This window comes from Antechinus flavipes, chromosome 2, assembly GCF_016432865.1.
Source record: "Antechinus flavipes isolate AdamAnt ecotype Samford, QLD, Australia chromosome 2, AdamAnt_v2, whole genome shotgun sequence".
Taxonomy (NCBI): domain Eukaryota; kingdom Metazoa; phylum Chordata; class Mammalia; order Dasyuromorphia; family Dasyuridae; genus Antechinus; species Antechinus flavipes.
The window spans coordinates 466,807,335-466,832,678 of NC_067399.1; the positions used below are offsets into that span (position 1 = coordinate 466,807,335).

The following is a 25,344-nucleotide window of genomic DNA, read 5'->3' on the forward strand; positions in this document are numbered from 1 at the left end:
ACATGCTCCCAATTCATGGATATTCAGAAAAAAAAAAAAAAAAAAAAAGCAGCTCAGCACTATTTGAAATTTTAAACTTGCTTTGTTCAGAAAAGAGTGACTCTTTAGAAAACCATCATCTTGTCTTTACTGGATCCTGGCAATATTTCAGGCCGCTCTACTTTGGGAGCAAGAATAAAGTTGGTCACAATTTTTTACTCCAATTAGAAGATTTTTTTGGCATTTATGACTTTTTAACTTGTTTTGCATACCACTATCTATTTAGCTGGGTCACAGAGAAAACCATATTTTCTATTTAAAATGATTTGTGTACATCGCTTGACCACCTCAATGGTTTTAGCAAAGGAAAAAGGCAGCGATTAAACAGTTTCAAATGAGGTGTCCTGCTGATTTTATCAAGTCGGCTGAATGTATAATGAAAAAGGAGCCGCTGACAGTGACACCACATTGAGAAAATACAGACTGCCTTATCTGAACCATTTAAGGAGGTCCAATTATAGATCAAATTTAAAGGGTAGAAACAGCAGATTTACAGACACAAATCAATGAACATGGTAATCCCGATGAATATGACAGATACTCCTGTTACAGAATATTGCTGTGGTTGAGGATCATTACCTTTACAGTACCAAATACATCACATCTAAGAGCAGTAGGAAGCAGAGAGTGTGGACCTGTATTACAAGCAATGACTATTCATTTAGGCACTAGAGCAATAGGCAACTCCAATTTCTTTTTTTATGCCTCCTCTTTAAGAAAATTAAAACTGAAAATTAAAGAATTCTTAAGAAGCCTTTCAAAAGGGATGGTGATAAACTCGATATATAAAACAGGGCTATCACCACAAATTAGTACAAAATCACCTAATGTTGGGGTTAGAAAAGACCTTGGGAAATACAATGTTAGCACCGTGAATATTAGAAATATTAGACAATGTTAAAGATGGAAGAAACTTTGGAATATAAAATAGCAAAACTAAAAGGAAGCTTCAAAGAGAATTTCAGAACTGAAAAAGTCCTCTGAGATTAGCACTCCAAATTGAAGAAGAATAAAATGAGTACCAGTTAGAGCCCAAGTAGAGAAACAAAAAGGTGAAAAACTATCCAAAGTCACCAATACAGTAAGCTTTCCACTATGGGTTGCCTCCTAGTAAATTCACTAAATTACAAATCTCCTCAGTCCCCAAGAGCTTGAAATTCAATCTAATTTGAAAGCATGAATTAAGCAACTATTAAGCTGGTAGATCTGGCTTTACAAAGACCCCCCCAAAAAAAAAAAAAGGAAAGAGTTCAGGCCCTCCAAGCGCTTACATTCTCTTGTAAAGAATTACAATCTCTTACAAATATGTGGCTATTTTTAGGTTTACAAAATGTTTTATATATACACACTATTTTATCATTTATAAGTCGCAATTCTGAGAAGTAGAAAATATGTTTGGCTCCATTCATCTTCAGACTGAGATCTTTGGAATAAAGGGAACTAATATACAAAGCTATACTACAGTTCAGGACAATCTGCACACAGCTTCAGACTTCAGCGATAAGTTATCCAATTGGGCATAAGAGGGAAAAGGAGTATGCTTATGAAAAAATTAATAAGGTACTACTAATGTTTTATAGCAATACAGGTTATTATTGTAGTAGACAGTAGACCTTACATCTGAATAGTGCTTTAGTTTTCAAGAAATTTTTATATATATTATCCCATTTGATTTCCAAAACAGTATTGTTAGTCAATAACTGAACATTTACTAAGGGCTTGTTATATATATGAGAAAAAATACTATACTGAGTATTAGAAGAAAGATAGGTTAGAGATCTCATTTTCTTTATTTTACTTATAAGAAAAAAATTTGGGTCCAGAAAGGGCAAGCTATTTGCCTGAGATGACAAAGCTGGTAATATTAATGGCAAAAACTTCAGCACAGGTTTTTGAACATGAATACAATGTTCTTTCCATCACTAAACACAAATCTTAGATAAAGGTTCTAAGATCCACAAGCTTAAAGAAGATTGGCAAAAAATAGGGATGGAATAGCATGCAATATCATATATCCCAATATAAGTTCCAAAAGGATACTTGACCTACATATAAATAAAAGGTTGCATTAAAAAATTTAAAGAGGAGGAATGGCTGGCAATCAAAAATTCACAAATGTTATGGTCAGAGGGAGAATTCTGAACCAAAGGGGAAAGATCATTACAAAATATAAAATTTAGGTATTTTTTTATTATATGAAATTGAAGCTTTTGCATGGAAAAAAAAATCAGTACAACTAAGAAACTGTTCAAAGGGGGAAGGGGAAATTTTTACATTAAGTTATTTCTAATAAATGCCTGATACTTAAGTAATAGGAAATTAACACAACTACATAGCATCAAGAATCATTAGTTAAATAGCCAAAGGGATATAAACAGTTCTCAAAAGAATTGCAAAATTTTAACAACCATAAGAAAAATTGCTCTAGAACACTTAAAAAGAAAGAAAGAAAGAAAAAGAAATGCAAATCTCTCATTAGAATGCAACCTCTTTGCCAGTAGGGGTTCATTCTTTGTACTTAAATCCCCAGGGTCTAGAAAAAAGCCTGGCATAAAAGCTTTTAATTGACACTTGTTGATGATTATTTTTTTTTAAGCAAAATTCAAAAATAAATAAATAAAATAAAATTTAAAAAAATTAAACTAAATTGAATGTTGACCTTATAATCAAGAAATTGGCAAAGTTGGGGTAAAAAAAGATAGGAGAATATAGCACATCCTGGAGGGGCAGTGGAAAGATAAGTAACAAATGCCGTAAAGATGGACCTGTGAATTGGTTCCACCATTCTGGAAAGCAATTTGGAATTATGCTAATAAAAAAATTACTAACTATCCATATCCTTTGACTCAGATTCCTTTGCTAGACATATATGCTCCAAGAGTGTCAAAAAGAAAGAAAAGCCACATAAGCACCATAGTTACATCATTTTTTGTTGTAATAAAGTAACAGAAATAAAGAAAATGCTCACTGACTAAAGGATGGCTAACAAAGTTGTGCTAACAAGAATGTAATAAAATATTACTGTGCAATAAGAAATGATGAAAATGAAAAGACTTATATGAAATGATAAAAAGTGAAATAAAACCAAAAGAAGAATAAACAAAATAATCACAAAAATATATATAAAAAATTAAAACTAAACTGAATGTTGTATAATTATAATGATCAAACTAAACCCAGGGAGGACATGAGAAAATCACTTTACGCCCTTTATTAAAGAAATGGGGCATTATGGGTATGGAATGTTGCATATTCAAACAAAACCTCTTTGATGTTTTGAATGTTTTTTCTTCCTGAATTTTTGATGTAAGGGAAAGTTCAAAGGTAGTAGAGAGATGGGATAATTCAGAGATGAATGTTTGTTTGTTTGTTTTTGGCAACAATTTTTCCCAAAAAACTTTTAGGTTTCAGTTTTCAACTTTCAACCTAACCACTTACAGATCTTATGGCTTATGGCTGGAAGGACCTTATAAGTCATCTAGTCAAGTAGTGTCAAACTCAATTCTTGTAGGCCACATACTGACTTAGAAAACATCAAATTAACATCATATTGTGCTGTGTTTTTTGCTTATCAAACATTTCTCAAATTGTATTTTAATCTGGATTGGGCTGTAATGAAGCCTCATATTGACACACTCTCATCTATCCTAACATTCTAATTTACAAATGAGGAAAATGAGCCCAGGAGAGAGCTCTGAAGCAACATTAGATGGAGTAACAAGCCTAAAGTCAGGAAAAACTGCATTCAAATATAGCTTAAGACACTTACTAGTTGTGGGACCCTGGACATCTCTTAACATCTCTTCACTTCAGTTTCTTCATCTGTAAAATGGGGATAATAAAAAAGCACCTACCCTCCTAGGAGTGTTGTGAAAATCACATGAGATAATAGTCATAAAGTACTTGGAACAATGCTCAGCACATTATAAGGACTATGTAAATGTTAGCTATCATCATGGTGATTTGGCCAAGATTACAAAATAGGAAGCAACAGATCTAAACAAGGTCTTGATTTCAAATCCTTTTCTACTGCATTATAGTACATGACCCTAAGAATCATCAAAAAATATCCTCTCCCCACCAAGTGTTTTTTTTAGATTCAAGCTCCATTAAAAAAAATTAATTTTCCCATATAAAAATATCTACCATACCAAATTCTTTTTTTTCTTTCTGAGAAACAAGCAGCACATTGTCAAACTACCTATCTCTCTTCATCCAGTCTTCTCTCCCCTTCTCCTCCACTAGAATACACTCATTTACCCTCACATCCATAACCTGACTGGGCAAATAATTTTCTCTTCCAGGTCTACTTTATAAAATAAAAAAGTTGTATGTGATCATCGCCAAGGTTCTTTTCTAGGTCTCATACTCTATTGTTCCATGTTCCAACAAGGTACTTCTGTGATCCAAGATTCTACTATGTTCTCAGGTTCCTTTAAGGTTTAAAATTCTACATTCTAAGGTGCTTCCAACCATAACATTTTAGGATTCTATGAATGATCTTTCCAAAAGCAAGTGGAGGGGAAAAAAAAGTTAGTCAGCAATTACTCTCTACAGTTGCCCAACTCTTTGTCACTAGGTATTTCTGCCTTCATTCCACCAGTCCTGGTTTAGGATAGCACCAAATGATGGGAGCTAGTATATACTTCCCACTTCTGATCTCACTAGAATAGAGATCCTTAACTTTTTTTTGTAGCATAGAGTCTTTTGGGCACTTTGGTGAAGTTTTAGACTCTCTTCTCAAAATAAATTTTTAAATGCATAAAGTAAATAAATTAAAAAGGAAACCAATGATATTAAAAAAAAAACAAAAAAAACAAAAAAAAAAAAACACTAAACAAGACCTAAGAAGCAATCAGTCCCAAACCCTGGATGAATGGATGAATCCTCTCTATAGCAAGTCTAACACAGTCATTGAGTTTCTGTTTAAAGACCTTCAATGATGAGAGGACTTCCTCCAGAAGCAGCCCACTCCACTGCAAGAAAGTTCCTAAATGTTAGTTTAGTTCTTCCTTTTATAAAATCTCCCTATGTAGCTCTAGAAATCTGTCTCTTTGTAACTTCCTTCTGCCTTCCAGTACACAATAAAATACTCTATTCTCCACATTACAATTCTTCAAATATTGTGAAGGTTACTATCTTTTCAGGATCTAACTATCCTTAGTTCCTTAAAAAAAAAAATCTCTGAAGCTATCCTTTCTATCAAACGTTAGATTGAGCAACATGTTGAAATACAATATATAACAAGTCAAACCATTGAAAGGATTACTAAATGTCTTCTCATCTAATAGTTCTCTTATATAACTAATAAAACCATGTATAATATGCATATACAAGGTCAATTGTATTATTCTATATAAGTTACATACTTCCATTAAAATTACAGGGTCACAGACTGAGGGCTGGAAAGTCTTGAAATGCAGGCTAGCTCAACGTTCTCATTTTACAATTGAGAAAACTGAGGCCTAAAGGGGCTGAATGATTTAGCTGAGGTCATATTGAGAGTAGGGGAAAAAAGTGATTTGAATTGGAAGTCCTCAACTTCAAAACCTGCATTCTTTTCATTACACCAATGTATGAAAGTAAAATCTTCTTTTCTTCCCAAAAGACTATGCCAACAAGATCATAAACTCTGGCAGGTCTTACTAAACAAGGAAAGTATCAGCAGAGTGAAGGATTACCAGGATGGTCAACAGATAGTGATTTTTGGCCACAGCCCGCAATGAATTCTATGGTGCAAGAGAGGAAGGGGCTTCAATCTGCATATGTAAAGTGATGGACTGGAGAATCTTTTGAAATAAGTCAAAAGGATACAGTGAAGGGAAGTTACAAAGAGATATTTCTAGAGATACATATATAGGGGCAACTAAATGGCACAATGGGTAGAGCACCGGCCCTGAGTTCAAATCTGACCTTGTACACTTAACACTTCCTAGTTGCGTGATCCCGGGCAAGTCACTTAACCCCAAATGCCTAAGCCAAAAAAAAAAGAGAGAGAGAGAGACAGAGACAGAGATGGGAGGGGGTGGAGAGGAAAAGGGAAAGAGGGGAAGGAAGGAGAGGAGTATAGAGGGAGGGAAAAAGAGAGGGAGGAGAGGGAGAGAGAAATTTTATAAAATGAAGAACTAACTTAACATTTAGGAGCTTTCCTAGAATAGAGTGGACCACTTCTGGAGAAAGTTCTCATTACTGAAGACCTTCAACAGAGAAAATTCAACAAGGTTCTAGTTCTGTCATCTTGATTTGTTATCTAATGGCAAAATAATTTGATGTTTTGGATCATCATAAGAATATGAAATTAGGAGACTTCTGCATATTTATGTTGGTGTTTGATTACTTGTGTGCCAACCTTTAAAAAAAATCTGCAAAATTGAAACCTGAGTTTGAACAAGTATGTATGTGTTCCTTCCTGGATCGCTGCCTTATCACAGGGGAAGGTCTTGTGTAGCTCCATAAAGCTATGCCATGCATGGTTACTCAAGAGAGACATAATAGAAAGTTCTGACAATAGCGATCCACTGGAAAAAGAAATGGCAAACCACTCCAATGTTTTTGCCAAGAAAACCCCATGAACAATACTGATAGAAGGGCCTGTTGTGATAAGAGTCCATGGGTCACAAAGAATAAGACATAACTAAACAACTGAACTATAAGTGCATATTACATAAGTACTCTGTGTGTGTATATAAATATATGTGCACATATGTATGTAAATATCAAATTCCTATTGAAGCCAATAAAAATGGAGGTATTATCATAACCTTTTTTTTTTTTTAACATCTCAACATTAAAGTTCAGAAAGGAAAAGGGATTGTCCAATGTCACACTTTTAAGAGAACACTTCAAAGAATTCAGCTACTTTTCAAAAAGAAACAAAAAGATCATCACACTCTGTACTTTGCTCAAATATAGTATAAATGAAGCAGTTTCCCTCCTTCTGATCCACAGTTTTTCAATTCCAAAGGCAGTACTGGACTTGCTAGAATTGCATTTAAATAAAACTGTTCTATAGCAACTCCTTTCAGTCTTTCATTTACAAGTTACTCTGAAAATCTCTTCAAAATGGCTTGATCTCTTCCAGGAAAAAGCAACATAAGAAAACAAACAAAACTCATTTTATTTGGGGGAGGTAAAGTGAGAGTGGGAAGGAGGGATGCTAGTTAAACAAAGCTTCCAAGAGATTTCTAAATGTCTCTAAAACTCCTGTTCATTTTTGGCATTCTATGTTATGGATTTCCTTCTAGAATGCGTCTATTAAAGTCCCTTTAACTTCTAGCACTCTATGCTCTAAGTAAACTTTTATTCTACTCTCCTTCTTCCATCTGCCCCTCTCCCTTCTAGGACCATCTCTTCAATTAAGAGACAGAATATAGATGACTATAATCACATAGTGTCTGCAGCTAAGGACAAAACCCTAAGGGGGAAGTACTTGCCTATTTCACACCCAAATCAGGGACTGAGGAAATCGTTATGTTCCATAAGCAAATTATATACCATTTTGCTCAATCACAGATGTTACCTCCTTGAATTTGATTTATATTATGCTGGCATTATCTTTCAGGCTCCACCTCTACTTTTTTTTTTTTTTTGCTTTCAGGGTAATTTTATTTAGAAGTGTGGTCTATCTTCAGTAGGCAGCTGATTAATAAAGTCTATAGCTGGCATATTTGCCTCTTCTTCTTAAATAAAAGAAATTCATTAAGGACCAATATGTCAATTTTAAACTAAAATTAGAAAGATTTAAAAGAATTTCATTATGATGTATGACACTTTATAAGACAGAATTTTTTTTTTTTTAACAAATATACCAGAGTTTATGTTTATATATTGCCCCTTTCAAAACAGTCACCCTGGGAAGCTAGATATTTATTAGAATTAGAAAATCACAGAATCTAGTCCACTTCTGATCTAAAACACATATTCCATCTACTACATTTCCAAGAAGTAGTCATCTATACTCTGCTAAAAAACTTACAATGGCAAGGATTTTACTATGTACTAAGGCATCCATACAATTTAAAACAGCTCTAATTGTTAGGAAGTTTTTCCTTACATTAAATAAAATTTACCTCCACATAATTTCTACTCATTGTCCACAATCTACTTCTGAAGTCAAACCGACTCAAGAAAGCATCAATTTTTATTCCATAGACCAGACCCCACTCTCACCCCCCTCAAGCCTTCTTCTCTAAGCTAAACTCTCTCCAGTTCCTTTAACAGTTTTTTGTGTACCATGATGGTGGCTATACTCCAATTTCAGTTATTCTCGTTTATGCAAGCTCTACTTTGTCAATGTCCTTCATAAAATGTGGCACTCAGAACAGCACCAGGCACACAGGAAACATTTAATAAATGCTTGTTGAGCTCTCCTTTTGGAGTTACTTTCAGCATATAATATTTAAATATTATCAATTTCTAGGCTCTGAAAATGTATATAATTTTTGATAACCACAAGTCATTCAGGATTTTTAACTGATGACAAAAGAGGAGTGTTCAATATTAAATATGAACCAGGAACAGAACCCTGGTCTTTACCATTATGAGATTAATTTTTATTCAATTTTATGAAAACACAATATAGTACATTAATAACTGATATGCACCAAGAAAATGATATGATTTATTTGTTCTGAAAATGTACAAACAATGTATCTTTTGTTTGAGGAGCTTTTTGTTTCTGTTTTTAAATTTTTTTTAATTCATTGGGAAATTCAGCAGCCCATTACATAAAAGGATGAAATATAAAAATCATTTCCCTTGTTTGGTTTTTTCCATTTTATGTTCACCAAGAATGTCAAAACATTCTGAGAAAATATAAATAGGATCAAAACTATTCTTAATTCTAAGATACTTTTTAATTTTGTGATTTTCTAATAGCTTATGTTCTTTATTCTAAAAATCTAGATGCTAATAACATTCCATATTCTAACATTCTGTATTCCAGTATTCCTCCTAGTATTAATATTCTTTGATTCTATGATTTTTAGGAGTATACTATATCCCTAGCACTGCTTACCCAGCATAGGGACAAATAGTCTATGATATACTCATGTAAGGCAGTACAGGTTTGAAAATTAACACAATTAAAACACATTTAAGACCTTGATTAAAATTAGTTTCCTCCATTTGGCTTCTAGGGAATAATACTGCAATTAGATATGAATTTGGCCAATGAACCACACATGGTATTATGCCAGCCAGCAGCATCCCTGTCTGAGGAAAAAACAAAAACAAAAACATCTCTCTCAACAATGCCTCAGAATTCTGGAGAGGGGAAAAAAAAACACCTTACAAGGAACCCGAGCTCAATTGCTCTTCTTCCAAATCAATTTTGCCAGATTTTTTTTTACTAACTGAAACGTCTTGTGCTAAGGAGCAGTCCATTTTAGGCATCCAAGGACCTGTTTGCCACCACTGACTGCCACAGTGCAAGATGTATGCAGCGGTAAAAGAGTAACATTTAGAACTTTCCAATCCATCAGTGTCAGCCCTCCCTGACAGGGCGCTTACTCACCCTCCCTCATTGTTAGTCAATTTGCTTCTCGTTCTGGGTAAAATTTGGTGCTCTCCACAGCCCCATCGATTGGGATCATTTTTCACTCTGGTTCCTGGCTGAGAGGCCCAGTCTCTCGGTGTTTCCACCGGCTCCGAAGGCCGACATTGCCAATGCGTGAAGAGCTGATTTATGAATATGAAACAACGTGGGTACCAGGGGACCCAGTTCAGCCACTAGAGAGCGGTGGAACATCTCGCTGCTTCCTAAAGCTGAAATACTGCCTTTCCATGGTTTAATTTTATGCATGCATTTCATTATGTCTTGGCCAGAAGCTTTATCCTTAGACAAGCCAGGCAATCAGACAATCTTGCATCGTTTGCTGAAATCCAGATTTGTCCTTTGTCAGCATAAACAGTTTAATTTGATGTTTTCACTCCTGAGTAAGCACTGAGTATCACATTTAAACCCCTCGTGAGAGGGAAGAACGCTTTCTTTTCATCAGCAAATGTACCTCTATGTCAGATATTTTGCTGTTTATTTACAATGAACATACAAAAAAACCAATTCTTCCATTTAATATGTATTTTTAAAGTGTTTTTCAAATGTAAAGGGACATTTTCTCTGAAATACTAATTATCCCAATGAGTTTAATTCAATTTATACTAGTAATGGGATAGAAACATAACTGAGTCCAGTTTTATTCAGAATAAATAATTTAAAACACTATTTTAAGGGATATGGGATTTTTCACACAATTACTGCTGTGCTGTTTCACTGACTTGACAGATTATAATATCCCTTCTCTCCAGAAGAGACTAAATACCAGAACCACTGGTACCTAAGAAATGAAAGGTTTTTATTTTAACTAATGCAAGTATTTTTCAAACTAATCTGGCCAGGGATCACTTTTGAAAGATACCAGGAAAATTTATAAATTGACGGGTAAGAGGAAAAAAAGACAATAGCACAGAGAATATGAAATCGTTTCAGAAATTTTTAAAAAGTCACAAAAATTTTCACAGAGGAAATTTAGCCTATTTCAATGTCCCCTGAAATACAGCATGTAACATGTATTCATAATCCACAATTTTATATTTAGTATTTCAAGGAGAAAATAATACCAACACTGAAATTTTCTCAAAATCTTTCATTCACAATACAATATACAGTTTGAAAAAAAGCTGAACCAAATAGAGGAAAAAAATACAGATGAGATCACTAGTTGAAAGGAAGATATTACATGGAAGAGATTTGAATTTTAATTCTATGCAACTATAAATTTTTTTTTAGAATCCTAAAATGTCTGGCCTGAAAGAGATATTACAGACCAACTATGTCAACATCTTCATTGTGCCAACAAGGGTAGAGAGGCAAACAAAGCAAGGTTAAATTACTTGCTCAAGTCATATTAGTCATAAAATAACAGAACCAAGATTTGAATCTAAATTTCTTGGCACCAAATTCAGTATCTTCTTTAAAAATACAAATCAATAAAAATAAAGGCTCTACAAATAACTACCAAAGCTAGAGTTAAGTCAGAAAAATGGCACAGGAAAAAATGCTTTAATATTTGCCTCTCTTAATCACATTCATATGTCATTAAATCATACCAGCAAAAAAAGAAGCTCTAACTCAGCATTCTGCATCTTATCTAGTTATCAGCTCTTCAAGAAAGAAACTTTGCTTCTACTGGAAGCTCATTCTAGGTAGATCTGACAGGTTTCAAAAATGCATCTCTAACCCTGGTCCACTTTTTAAATAACTTTTCCAGTGGCAGGTTATTCTACTTTTTAATTCTTTTACATCACTCAAACTCCTCACAGTTGAAAGAATCACAAAAGTTAATAATTATTTAAATGTATTTAAGTGTAAAAATTCATACTGTTCTTATAACAATGAGATCTGTCTGCAAAGAACCAAGAGCAATCCTTCATGTCCCAGATTAAAATCCAAGTTCACTAATGTCTAAAATGGTTTCAACTCTAGTTACACAACAGAGACAAGATATTAGGAAAGCACCAAGTGACAGAAGAGTATAAAGGCATTCTTCAGAGAGCATAATTTCAGTCCAACACTGAAACAAGAGCAGGTAATGCTGCCCAAGTTAACCTCTCTCTCTGAAGTACAGTTTAAAGCAAAGGAGTAAGAACAGAAAGCAGAACTAACCTTTCTGAAAGGAGGGCATTGACAAGAGCTTATATTTAGTTGTACATTGAGAACTAAACTCAAAATGGAGAGAACAGACTTTGTGGCAAAAAATGATGAGGCAAGAAGAAAGTAGAAAATGTTTCTCTTTGTCAATTCTTTGGCCATTCCAGTTACTAGAAGACACTTGATGTTTTAAAGCAGAAACAGAAAGGGAAATTTGGTTCATCTATAGTAATTACAATTAAGAATTGATGAAGTGCGGGACACCCTATATACCCTGTAATCATATTAGGGATTTTACTGGCAAAGATTTTTAAGCTGATGGCACCATCTATTGGCCTTGTGCCACATTTACAACAGGTCAAAATTTTGATTCTTAAATTCAAAGTCCATAGCCTTGTTTGTTCCCAAATATTTTAACCTAGCCTTTTCTATTTTATATAGATTCAACTCATTGTGCATTTGATATTCTAATTACTATCCTATAAAAGATAAACTCATAAAAGCAAAAACTAATAAAGAAATCAGAATTTAGAACTATACACAAAAAAGCTGTATTAGAAGATTATAAAACCTTATACTATAACACAATAACCATCTAGCCCAACTTTCTTTCATTTTACAGATAAAGATATACACTTGCTAAGAAGCAAGTCAGCCATGATCAAAAAGAAGTGGCAAGACTACAATTTGAATCCAGGTCTTCTAATTCCAAGCCCAATGGTTGGGATGGTACAGGAGGGGGTATCATATTATTTTTAAAAAAAAAATAATCTCTAGATTAAATTCTCACAGACTAGTAGCTGCTATCTTTCCATATAAAATCAAAAGAATACATGGAAATGAAAACTTAATGCTGATATATTTTACTTTGACTGCTGAAATAAACATCTCAATAGAAATTACTTTCTTCAGAGCTTTCTATTTCTCAAAGAAGTATAATTGTTGAGAAGACATCAATTCTATTGTTGCACTTAAACTAGAAATATACTGTTATCCAAACACTTAATTATAATCAGTCTTCCAGTCAATCAATCAACTAACTATGAATGGTCTAAGCACTAATGATACAAAGAAAAAGTAAAAATAGTCCTAACCCTCAAGAGTTTATATTCTAATAAAAGGAGAAATACTTAATTCAGGAAAGGGTTCTTAGAGAAGTTGGTCTTTAGGTCTGAGTCTTTTTTTTTTAATTTTTATTTTTAATAGCTTTTTATTTACAAGTTATATGCATGGGTAATTTTACAGCATTGACAATTGCCAACCTTTTGTTCCAATTTTTCTACTCCTTCCCTACACCCCCTTCCCTAGATGGCAGGATGACATGTTAAATATATTAAAGTATAAATTAAATACAAAGTAAGTATACATGTCCAAACCGTTATTTTGCTGTACAAAAAGAATTGGACTCTGAAATGTTGTACAGTTAGCCTGTGAAGGAAACCAAAAAATGCAGGCGGGCAAAAATATAGGGTTTGGGAATTCAATGTAATGGTTTTTTGACAAATAGTCATCTCCCAGAGTTCTTTTGCTGGGTGTAGTTGGTTCAGTTCATTACTGCTCTATTAGAACTGATTTGGTTCATCTCATTGCTGAAGATGGCCACGTCCATCAGAACTGATCATCATATAGTATTGTTGTTGAAGTATATAATGATCTCCTGGCCCTGCTCGTTTCACTCAGCATCAGTTCATGTAAGTCTCTCCAGGCTTTTCTGAAATCTTCCTGCTGGTCATTTCTTACCGAACAATAATATTCCATAATATTCATACCACAATTTATTCAGCCATTCTCCAATTGATGGGCATCCATTCATTTTCCAGCTTCTGGCCACTACAAACAGGACTGCCACAAACATTCTTGCACATACAGGTCCCTTTCCCTTCTTTAAGATCTCTTTGGGATATAAGCCCAGTAGAAACACTGCTGGATCAAAGGGTATGCACAGTTTGATAACTTTTTGAGCATAGTTCCAAATCACCCTCCAGAATGGTGGGATGTATTCACAATTCCACCAATGTATCAGTGTTCCTGTTTTCCCACATACCCTCCAACATTCCACATTATCTTTCCCTGTCATTCTAGCCAGTCTGTAGGTCTGAGTCTTAAACTAAGCCAAAGATGCTAAAAGTCAAAGGGTGGGAGGGAGAACAACCAGAGCAAAAAGAAGGAAATGGGAAATAAGGACAATGTCTTCAAGAAACAGCAAGCAGACCAGTATGGCTGGACTGAAGACTATATGGAGGTCAGCAGAATTTAAGGAGACTGTAAAAGTAGGAAGGAGTCAGGTTATAAAAGGTATTAAATGCCAAGTAAAAGACTTTTATATTTGATCCTGTAAATAACCAGGATTTGATATTTATTGAATATGGAGGTGACAATTATGCCCAAAAAGTTATCAAACTGTGCGTACCCTTTGATCCAGCAGTGTTTCTATTGGGCTTATATCCCAAAGAAATACTAAAGAAGGGAAAGGGACCTGTATGTGCCAAAATGTTTGTGGCAGCCCTGTTTGTAGTGGCTAGAAACTGGAAATTGAATGGATACCCATCAATTGGAGAATGGCTGGGTAAATTGTGGTATATGAATGTTATGGAATATTATTGTTCTGTAAGAAATGACCAGCAGGATGAATACAGAGAGGCTTGGCGAGACTTACATGAACTGATGCTAAGTGAAATGAGCAGAACCAGGAGATCATTATACACTTCGACAACGATATTGTATGAGGACATATTCTGATAGAAGTGGATTTCAGGATGGACAGAAGCAGCTACACCCAAAGAAAGAACACTGGGAAACAAATGTGAACTATCTGCATTTTTGTTTTTCTTCCTGGGTTATTTTTACCTTCTGAATCCAATTCTCCCTGTGCAACAAGAGAACTGTTAAGTTCTGCAAACATATATTGTATCTAGGATATACTGCAACATATCTAACATATATAAAACTGCTTGCCATCTAGGGGAGGGGATGGAGGGAGGGAAGGGAAAAATCGGAACAGAATGAGTGCAAGGGATAATGTTGTAAAAAAAATTACCCTGGCATGGATTCTGTCAATATAAAGTAATTATTAAATAAAATTTTAAAAAATTAAAAAAAAAAAAGAATATGGAGGTGACATGGTAGGACTTACATTTCAGAAAAACTTTAGATGGGTACTTAATGTATTTATTTAAAAAAGACAAAATAATTTTAATGCAAGAAAATGAAAAACTTTTGCACAAAGAAAATTAACATATTTAGAATAAGAAGGAAAGTTGTGAAATACAGGGGGCAAAAAATCTTGGTATCATCTGGATAAGGATTTGGTAGCCAAGGTATGTAGAATACTAATAGAAATCTATTAGATCAAAAACTATTCCCCCCAAAAGAGAAATGGACAAAGGCTATGAATAAGCAATTTTCAAAAGAAAAAAATTTTTTTAAATGCAAGCTATTAACAATTATATGAAAAGAATGTTTTAAATTCCTAATAAGAATACTGTAAATCAATTCTCAGGTTTTTTTAAACACCCAGAAAATAGGTAAAGATAACAAAACATAGGAAGAATCAATGTTAGAGGAGTCATAGGAAGAAAGGTATACTAATGCAATATTATGGAGATGTGAATTAGTATAATCATTTTGAAAAGCAATTTGGAATTATTCACATAAACTGGTTAAAATGTACAAATTCTGCACACAACCCAGAGTTTCTACTGAAGAGATATCCCCAAAGGAGGACACTAACAAAAAGGACCCACTATACACCAAAATATTTATAGCAATACTTTTTGTTATAGCAAAGAACTAGGAGGGAAAGTCAATGTTCATCAACTAGAGAACAGCTAAATGAATTGAGGTACAAATGATAAAACGTTACTGTGCTGTAAACGACCAACACGATGAATACAGAAAAGCATGGCCTTACACACATACAGTTACAAAGTGAAGTAAACAAAGTCAAGAACCAGAATACATAATGACTATAACAATGTAATACAAAAAACCACCACAAAAACATCGAAATGAATACTGCAAAATTACAAATAACAAGCATGAACTCAAAGTAGAGCTATGAAGAGACAACTCCTCTCCCCAGAAATGAAGTCCATAATACAGTTTTGTATTTTTCTAATGTTTTTTTCTCCCTCTTTTTCTTTGAAAATTTTTAATTCTTGTTGATTTAAGAAAGAAAATAAACACTGAAAAGTTACAAAGAACAAAATAGCCCCAAAGAAGAGAAAAAAGAACACAGTAACTCCTTTCTCCTCACTTCTTTGCAGTCATGGGAGATCTATGGGTATGGAATATTATATAGATTATTAGGTGGTTTTTTTTTTTCAATTTCTTAATCAGTTTTGCTGACATTTTTCTGTTTTTCTTTTTTTTTCCTTAGGTGACATAAAAACAAAAGATAAAATTTATTTTTTACAAGAAAATCACATTGGTAATTATGTGTGGAAGATGGGTTAAAGTGGGAGAGACTTGATATGAAAAAAGTAATCAGAAAATTACTGCATTAATCCAGACAAAAGGTGATTAAAGCTTAAACTAAAATGTTGGCTGAGAAGAAAGGAACAGACACAAGAGATCTTGTGAAGATACAAATATGAAGATTTAACAAAAGATTAGTTATGTAAGAAAAGTAAGGAATTGAGAAAAACTCCAATATTGAGAACCTGGATGGATGGAATGATGGTGATATCCTGAACCAAAATCCAAAAGTCTAGAAGTAAGCTAGGTTTGAGGAGAAAGATAAGTTCTGACTTAAATGATGAATTTCAGGTTTAAGAGAGAAGACTAAAACTGTGGAAATATAGATCTGAGTCATTTACATAGATGATTATTCGACACCATGGAAGCTAATAAAATTACCAAGTGATGCAGAACTGTGAAGATTATCTTAGTGAAGTGAAGAGAGGCCAGAATGAGTTGGGGGTACCCAGTTTGTAGGCATCACAAAGATGAAGATCCAGCAAGAGACTGAGAAGGGGCACTCAGAAGGAAATCCAAGAAAGAGGAATCACAAATACCCATACTGGGAGAGTATCCAGGAAGAAGAAGATAGTCAGTTATCAAAAATGCTGCACAGCAATCAAGAATAAGAATAAAGAGGGTATTAGATTTGTCAATTAAGAGATTGATGTAACTTTAAAGACAGAAATTTCAGTTAACTATGAAGTTGCAATTCATATTGCTGAACATTTAAAAGAAAAAAAGGGAAGTCAAGAAATATAGATGATTTTTTAAAAGAAAGTTCATTTTGAAAAGGAGAAAATAAACAAAAGGGAGGATAAACTATTTGTGTTTATCAATTACAAAATTTGTATAACTTGCTTTTACCTTTAAAAAGACTCACAATAAGCCAAAATATCATATATTTCACTTCTTGAAATCTTACTTAACAGCTGAAGATAAACACATAGAAAAAAATTACTAGAAAATTTTCATTTCTACATCAAATCACATCTCTTGGGCAAAAAGAGATCATGGAGAGTGGAAAAAGTTTAAGAAGACCTGCTATAGATAAATTCCAATTAGAAAACTGTATACTATTGAATCCTGAATAGGAAAATCAAGAAAAAGTCACAATGAGGCATTTCTCTAGTCCAGGGCAGCTTAAAAAGACAAACAGAAAGATATTTGGACATTAGGGAAGGATCTGATCAGGAACATGGTTCAGGAATGGAAAGGTGGCTAAGACAGAATACCAGGGCAGAAAAACTCTGAACTAATGCTGGAAGCAGGAATGAGTGCCTCTGGCAACTGTTGCCTGTTACTCAAGAGTGGAGAGAAATAGCCAAGTAAGTACATTTGCAGAGTTAGCTGAATATTCTTTTAGGCTAATATTCTGAAAATATACAAAGGCCTTATTTGGCAGAAATATCCTGTCTAAATTTTTAATCATGTGATTCTTCTATGCGAATAAGCTAGCAAAATCAAACTTTTTTGGGGAAAGGTGGGGAAGGGGTATCAGGATTGATATAAAAAGGGTTGCCAAGATATTGTCTAGCAACAGCCTCTAAGCTTTTCCTGATCCTATATGGGTCTGCCTAAGCTGAGAAAACTGGTAAGATAAAAGAATCATATAATTAAAGAATTATAAGAATGCCTCTTTTGTCTATGAGAAATATATATGTTACTTCTTTCCTTTCAGTGGTTAAGTTTGGATATTTTACTCAATCTTTAACATAGCCAAGAAAAAAAATCAGCTACTTCAAAAATTAATCTAATAAAAAACCACCTACTACATGGATTAAAAAAAATGAGAGAAATAAAGAAAGGGGGAGGGGGAAATCTAAGGAAGGCAATGCATTTCTTTGGATGGCCACAAACTTTCTTCACAGACATGTCACATAGCATTAAACTTTTAAAACACAGATTTACTAACACACAGTTCACCTAAGAGTTCCCAAGTGCCCCCTTCTAATCAAGGGCCAAGATCTTACACTCAAGACTTGGTCCCAACTCGGGGTATCCTACCATATTAAATATGAACAAGATAGCAATAGTCAATTAAACATAAATTAGGAGTAGTCTTCAGGCTACTTTCTGGCTAGTTGCCAACATAATCCCATGAGTAGACAAAATATAAGCACCTTTGTCTTTTAAGTAATTTGTAGCTTCTAGCTCTTCCTGTCAAATCTCTCAAAAATTTAATTAACAAGTTTGACTTTAGTTTTGTGTCTTGTAAATGAAGTGTTCTAATTTGAGTAAATTATAAAAATCTGTATTAAAACCCCATTTTCACACTTATTCTACATGTAGAGACCCAAATTCCACTGTGAATTTAAATGTTCCACAAGAAAAGATTACTTCAATAAAAACATTCTAACTTGAAGATCCTGAGGGATTTGTTTGTTTTTTAATCTGCAGTCTGAGGTTATGAATTATAGGATCATAGAATGTGTGAGCTGGATGGAACCAGAGAAAATAAATGTTGAACACAAAATATTATACCTGGAAAAGACTTCATAAATTATAGGATCATAGAATGTGTGAGCTGGATGGAACCAGAGAAAATAAATGTTGAACACAAAATATTACACCTGGAAAAGACTTTGAAATAAAATATAAAAGCAGCTAAAAAACCTCAGAACAGGTTATTAAAACTACAAGTATAAAATATTAGAACACAGAACAGGATATTACAGATGGAAGGCTAATAACTTTAGAACACTGACCATACAAAATGGGAGAAGCAATTTGGTAGCATGACATTGAATAAACAAATTATATCATCTCTTAAACAGACTCAGTTTCTCATGTCTAAAACATGAATAATTGCAAAAGGTAATAAGTAATGATTAATATTGCTATATTTTTATAAGATTGTTACAATTATGTATTATCATTTCCTAATGTCCTGACATTACCATATCAAAAGATCATATAAAGCACTATCTTGATTGATCTTTCTCTTGGTTTGGTTGTTTTTAATTTTTCAAATGGTAGTAAAATGGTTATTTTTAATTTTTCAAATGGGTAGTAAGTCCCAAATGGTTGGGACAAAAAGATTTCCTAACATTCTAGCTCTCCACACTGAGGAAATCATGGATCCAAAACCTATGGCCCCTCAAAAAAACCTCAAAACAAAACAAAACAAAAAAAAACTACTTCTCACACAGCAATATCACCACCTGGTGGTCAAAGTATGCCCAAAAAAATTTAATCAAAATAGTATATTTTTAAAGGCTTATCCACACAAATTTTGAATGAGAAATTAGACAATCTAATGTTCTTCTAAAGAATCTACTTGGGGCAGCTAGATGGCAGTAGATAAGAGGACTGGAGTCAAGAGGATATGAATTCAAATTTGACTTTAGACATCTAACATACCCTAGTTGTGTGACCCTGAGCAAGTTACTTAAACTCAATTGCCTCCATCATAAATAAATAAATAGGTGAATGAAGAGTGAATTCTTTTTTGTATATGTGTGTGTGAATTCTTTTTTTAAAAAAATCTACTACTTAAAAAAAAAACCCAACAACCAAGAAAATATATATGGGCAACTCTAACCTATTAAAGTGGTTTGTAAAATAGAAATACTGAATCACATATACCCTCGCCTACAATGGAATTTATAAATGAGAATTGTTTTCAGTAGCTAGGTAAATATAAAGCATATGTATATTGAAGGATGTGGGTGAACTATGAAAGGAAATCTTTATTTCATTACTATGATTTTTTTCCCCAATAAAATATAAGATTAATGTTCAATAATCTCATTAGTTGTGTGATTTGGGACAAACCATTTTGTCTAAGCTAAAGTTTTTCAGTCTATAAAATGGGTCTATATGAAAACTCTTATAGATTTGTTGTGAAAAAAGCATTATTTCTCTTTTTATCAATTTGCACATTTGTGAAATGGAGGTAATAGTTGGATTATCTTATAGTGTTTATGTAAGAAAAGTGCTTTGTAAAATATAAAATACTAGGGAAATTGTAAGTGATTATTATTATTGGTCCAAACAGGATGATTCCAAAGGTTAAGGAAACCAGATATGTTTTCCTTACATTGACTAAAAAATATTTTAAAAATCAGCTCTATCCCATTACTATCCCACAATTTAAAGGAATCAGAAAAGAAGGAAACAGTACTTACGAGCTGAAACTGACAGTAGAGAATACATTTTAAGGAAACAGTTTTGAATGCAATTCTAAATTTATTTTAAGAACCTTCATTTAAAAATAATTACAAGGATTCATTTGTACAGCATCTAGGGGGCACATCATTTTCCCACCAAAGACAGAACAGCTGTTATATAAAAATCTCATAAGAGGACAGATAACACAATGGGATTAAAGAGTCTCTAAATGACAATTTTCAAATGACTCGAGATAGTAGTTTCCTAGACTTTGTGGTGCCAAGATACCAATTACTAAAATTTTAAGATGCAGAAAACATCCAGTTTTATGGAGCTTACTAAAGAACTAACTACTCTCTCTCTCTCATACACAAACACACACACACACACACACACACACACACACACACACCCCTGTATCTATGTTTCTGTGTCCATTAATCTCAGAAATAAAAGCACAAATTGACACCTATCATTTCATTCTCCTAATTCAATAAAGAAAAACTTTCTTTAAAATGGACTGCTTTTGGAAATTGCAGATTCCTTTATCAGTAGATGTTTTCAAGCTAAAACTAGATGTTGTCCTATATGTTGTTGATGGGACTCACAGTTTAGGATGATGTTGGACTAGATAACTTCAAGAATCCTTTCCAGCTCTAAAATTGTCTCATCTACCATTTTAAATTCCAAAGTTTCTTCTAATGATAAGTTTCTATATTCTGACATTCAATATTCCAAAGTCTTTACTATCTCTAACCAGCTAGGTTTTGATTTCAAAGTGATTTTTTTAAATCATTCTTTTGGGTAGCAGCCAAAATACAAGTCAAGAAATGTTAGAAGGCTATGAAAGACACCTGTTCAAGAAAAAGAGAACATTTATTTCAAAGGTCAAAAAGGAAAAGAACATCATTCTAAAATATGTAGTTCAACTCACCCATGGTGACATAAGGCAATTTATCAGTTGATCCATGAGGATAGATGCTGTAAAGGTGAGGACCAGTAACATCCACTCCTCCTAAAACCAAAGCTGCACCAATGTAACCTTGATACCTAATGGAGAGTGTACATTAAAAAAAAAAAAGCATCATTTAAACAAATTTTAAAATAAACAAAGCAAATTATATTCCGGGAAAAAAAAAAAAAAAAAGGAAATAATTAAGAGGGAAGGCACTGACATTCAGTAACACTGTTTATAATATAAAGATAGCAAAATGATTCTCTTTCTTTTTTACCTGGGCTTTTTTAAAGGTAGGATTCTCCAAAACTATGCCCAAACTCATTTTTTTCAAGGTGTGTTCTGAATGATTATTCATATCTGAACAATGATAAAATTTTGCATTTACAAACTCTTGTTGTTCAGTTGTTTATGTCTTGTCCGACTCTTCATGACTCCATTTTGGGAGTTTTCTTGGCAAAGATACTGTGTGGTTTGCTCTTTCCTTCTTCAGCTCATTTTACAGGTGAGGAACTGAGACAAACAGGACAAGTTTCAGAGCTAATCAGTGTCTGAGGCAGAATTTGAGTCCCTGACAGTGAGACTTACTGATTCTAAGCCCAGGGTTCTATCCACTGGATACCACCTCACTGGTTTCCACAAAACATGCTTCAACTGACAGCAAAAGGGGGCCTACAGAAGGAAAATGGTTGTACATCTAATGACAAGATTCAAATCACCATCCCCTAACTACCAATTAACTACCAGGCTTTTTTTTCTATGCCACATTGTCTTCTGTGGACACTAAATTGTAAGCCTAAATGGCTTACACTAAAAATGGAGCCTCACACATAAAAGAAAGTGCCAAAGAGTCCCTGAAAAGAAAAACCCTATTTTCCTCACTGACTCTATTATAATGAAACTATTTTTGAGGAAATAAGTCATCAAGGCAAAAGGGAAAAGAGCAAACCAAACTTTGGTATATGCTCCTGACTATTTAGCAAATGAATAGCCATACAAAATCCCTTCTCCTATGCCTTGAGGGGCTGACAGAGATATACATTTTATAAACTGGAACACTATATATAAATGCTACACTTCTGAAATGCAGAGATCATTAAGAATGCTGATGGATCTGTGAACTTCAAAACTAGTACTGGTTCAATGGTACAAAGTATAACCCATTCATGTCTTCTTATCTAGTTCATAGACATATCAGAGGATTATTCTAATTTACTGAAGGACTTCCCTAGTGCTCTTTCTTACAGTTTTGAGAATCAAGAGAACATTCAGAAAATCCATCTGCTAAATCTTGCTCTCATCCTTTTCTGATCTTATATTTTCTTGATGATTATCCATCTTTGGTTCTTCAGAGGCTGTGACATTCCAGATCTCACTATCATACAAAAGCTCTAGTAAAGTATAGGAAGCTTATAGATCAAAGTACTGTTTTTTGAAGCAACATAGCCCACTCTCTTCCTTTTCAACACTGGAGCCAGGTCACTGTTCATTTATATTGTCTGCCCCAGATATACGTACTACAAGATAGCCATTCAGAGGCACAAAGAGATCTGGAAAGCAAACATTTTTCATCCATTTAGTCTATCCTGTGTTGTTGAACAGGCCAAACTGAGTTATGTGATTATCAAACTTTTCCAGAAGGGTAAGAGCAATGAATACAATGTCATCTATAAACAGGAATATCTAGAAAGAACGCTAATTTCCATATATCTGTTACTAAGGTGGCATAATTTTTGGTAAGCATAAATCTGTTTATTATGCCTTGCTTAAGTATCATCATCAAAGATGTCCTTAATTTATGTATAGTAAACACTCATAAAGGTAAAGATAGGAGAATAGATATATAGATCTCTAAATAACATTTTCTTATTTGCTTTTTGGGGTATCAATAAGGTATGAATTTTTTTTCAAGTCATTGGTATCTTTCTCTCCTTTAGATATCTTATATATTGTTCATTTGATGCTGTCACAATTTTATCACCTCTAACATGAACTTCCTCTGTATGCCTGATCAAATCAAAATACTTTCCCCATATCTGTACTCTTTACTGTCAATTCTATTTCCTCTGTTAAGTTCCCCAGGAATTGTGATGTTGGAATCCAAGTTAATGTGACTCTTTCTTTATCCTTCATGGAGAAAAGTTTTCTGTAATAATTTTTGCAAATCTTTTCCATTTTTCTTGTTTGTAATTCCTTTTCTTATTTAATCCTTAATATCCTTGGGATGATTTTGCTTAGCTGCTTATCTTACCAACTTCCTTCTTCCCAACTACTTCTCTACTTTATAAAGATGATACTGTTTAGTTTGTGTTTTTTTCATGTGATTTTATATACAAGCTTATATTCTAATCCATTGTTGCTTTTGGCAGCTATCTCTTTCCATTTGGCAAGTGATTGCTAAATGACTAGCACTATCTGGGTTCCTTTGGTTTCCTTGCTGTAGTAATTAATTTACACTGGTTTATCTTCTAGATAAAATTAATATAGATGGAAGAGTTATTATTCTCATTGTCCACTTCCAATTTTTAATTAGAAGCTTAAATGATTCAGGTTTAACTCTTCATTGCATAATGAATCTTTTTCTAATAACTGTTTTTTCCTTTGATTTACTATTAATTCTGATTTTAAGTATTTTTCTGTCTGATAAGTGTGGTCAATTTTATGTTCTTCCCATTATTAGGGAGGGACGGGGGGGAGAGAGGAAAGAGAAGGGGCACATTACTACAGTCTTCTATTTTTTCCTTTTTCTTTTTTTATCTTTCCTCCTTGAGACATCTTATAAGTCAATCTTAATTCTTTCAAGACTATCCCACCTTCCTTAAATTTTCACTTGATCTGATCCAATTACTCTTTTCACCTTTTCTTCCTAAATGCCACAAGTACACTATGATCCAAATATGGTGTTTTCTAACACTGACTATAAAAATAGGTCATGAAATAAATGCCAATAAATTATTCCATTTTAAATATACCTGCCATCATTACAGTTTCATCTATGAATGCTTTCAAGATGATCTGGCTCATTTAACTTTCACACCCAACTTTTATAAATTAATTTTTACTTCCACAGCTTTTCAGTATTTTACAGAGCAATACTGGCTCATAATTTTCCATCATGCTACAGTATTATTTAATAAATGAGCTTGCAGTTCAAACTGAAATTATCCTTAGCAGTCATTGCTCTTTACCTAGCAAGGAAAGCAAGTATTTATTGGCTAAGTCAATTTCCAGGCTCCTTTGGTTTCTTCACCATGACAAGAATTTTACATACTGAGCTTTTGCAGGAAATGGTGATAATGGGGGTCAATATCTTTCCCTGTTTTCCCAACTTTTCTACATCAAAGGATATATCTGGATCAATCGACTTAAAAGCTGTTACAACTTTTCAAAATATATTATCCTATATATCCTTTCTATTTTAATGGTTATTTTAACCTTTGCTCTTATCAGCTGATAGTTGACCTAAAAAAAAAAAAAAAAAAAAAAAAAAAAAACATGATTCTCATGTCTCCCATATCACTTTGCTTTCTTTCTGAAAAAAAAAAAAAAAAAAAATTCATGACATATAGCTCTAAAACTTGTGAGTTGCTTATATGGTCTCTGTTGATTCTCAAAACTGAGTCATGTTTTGCCACACATTCTTCACCCATCTCCCCACTCTCTCACTGATGTTGCTGAGGAACCAAGCACACAAAGACTGTGCCTGGCAGATCTCATCAAGTTCCTCAAAGAATGACTGTTCTTCATTTTCTAAAATAGATGTTGGCATATCCATAAAAAATAACTAATGGGGAAGATTTAGAAAAACCTTGAAAGTCTGTATGACCTAATAAGTCATAACAACAAGACTTAGAAAAAGTAAAATGAGTAAATCAAAGAGAACAACAGTAATAATAGCGTTTATTAATAGTTCCAATGTGCAAGACACCATACTAAGTGCTTAATACCTCATTTGATTATCATGAAAAATCTTTGAGGCAGGTGCTTTCATGATCCCCATTATAGAATTGAGGAATCTGAGGTAAAGAGAAGTCAAATGATGTGCCCAGATTCACTTAGTGAGTATATGAGGTCACATCTAAACTTGGATCTTGCTAACCAGAGGCCCAGCACTTTAACAATAAACAAAAGT

At 33.5% G+C, this 25,344-nt stretch overlaps 1 protein-coding gene across 1 annotated transcript in view; it reads right to left on the bottom strand.

The window, feature by feature from the left end:
* The window catches only part of PSMB7 (proteasome 20S subunit beta 7), an 85,185-nt gene that overhangs the window by 44,457 nt on the left and 15,384 nt on the right, over positions 1-25,344 (bottom strand). Inside the window, exon 5 of the mRNA XM_051979621.1 lies at positions 21,192-21,307. Within this exon, the coding sequence (XP_051835581.1) occupies positions 21,192-21,307 (116 nt within the window). The remainder of the gene's footprint in view (positions 1-21,191; positions 21,308-25,344) is intronic.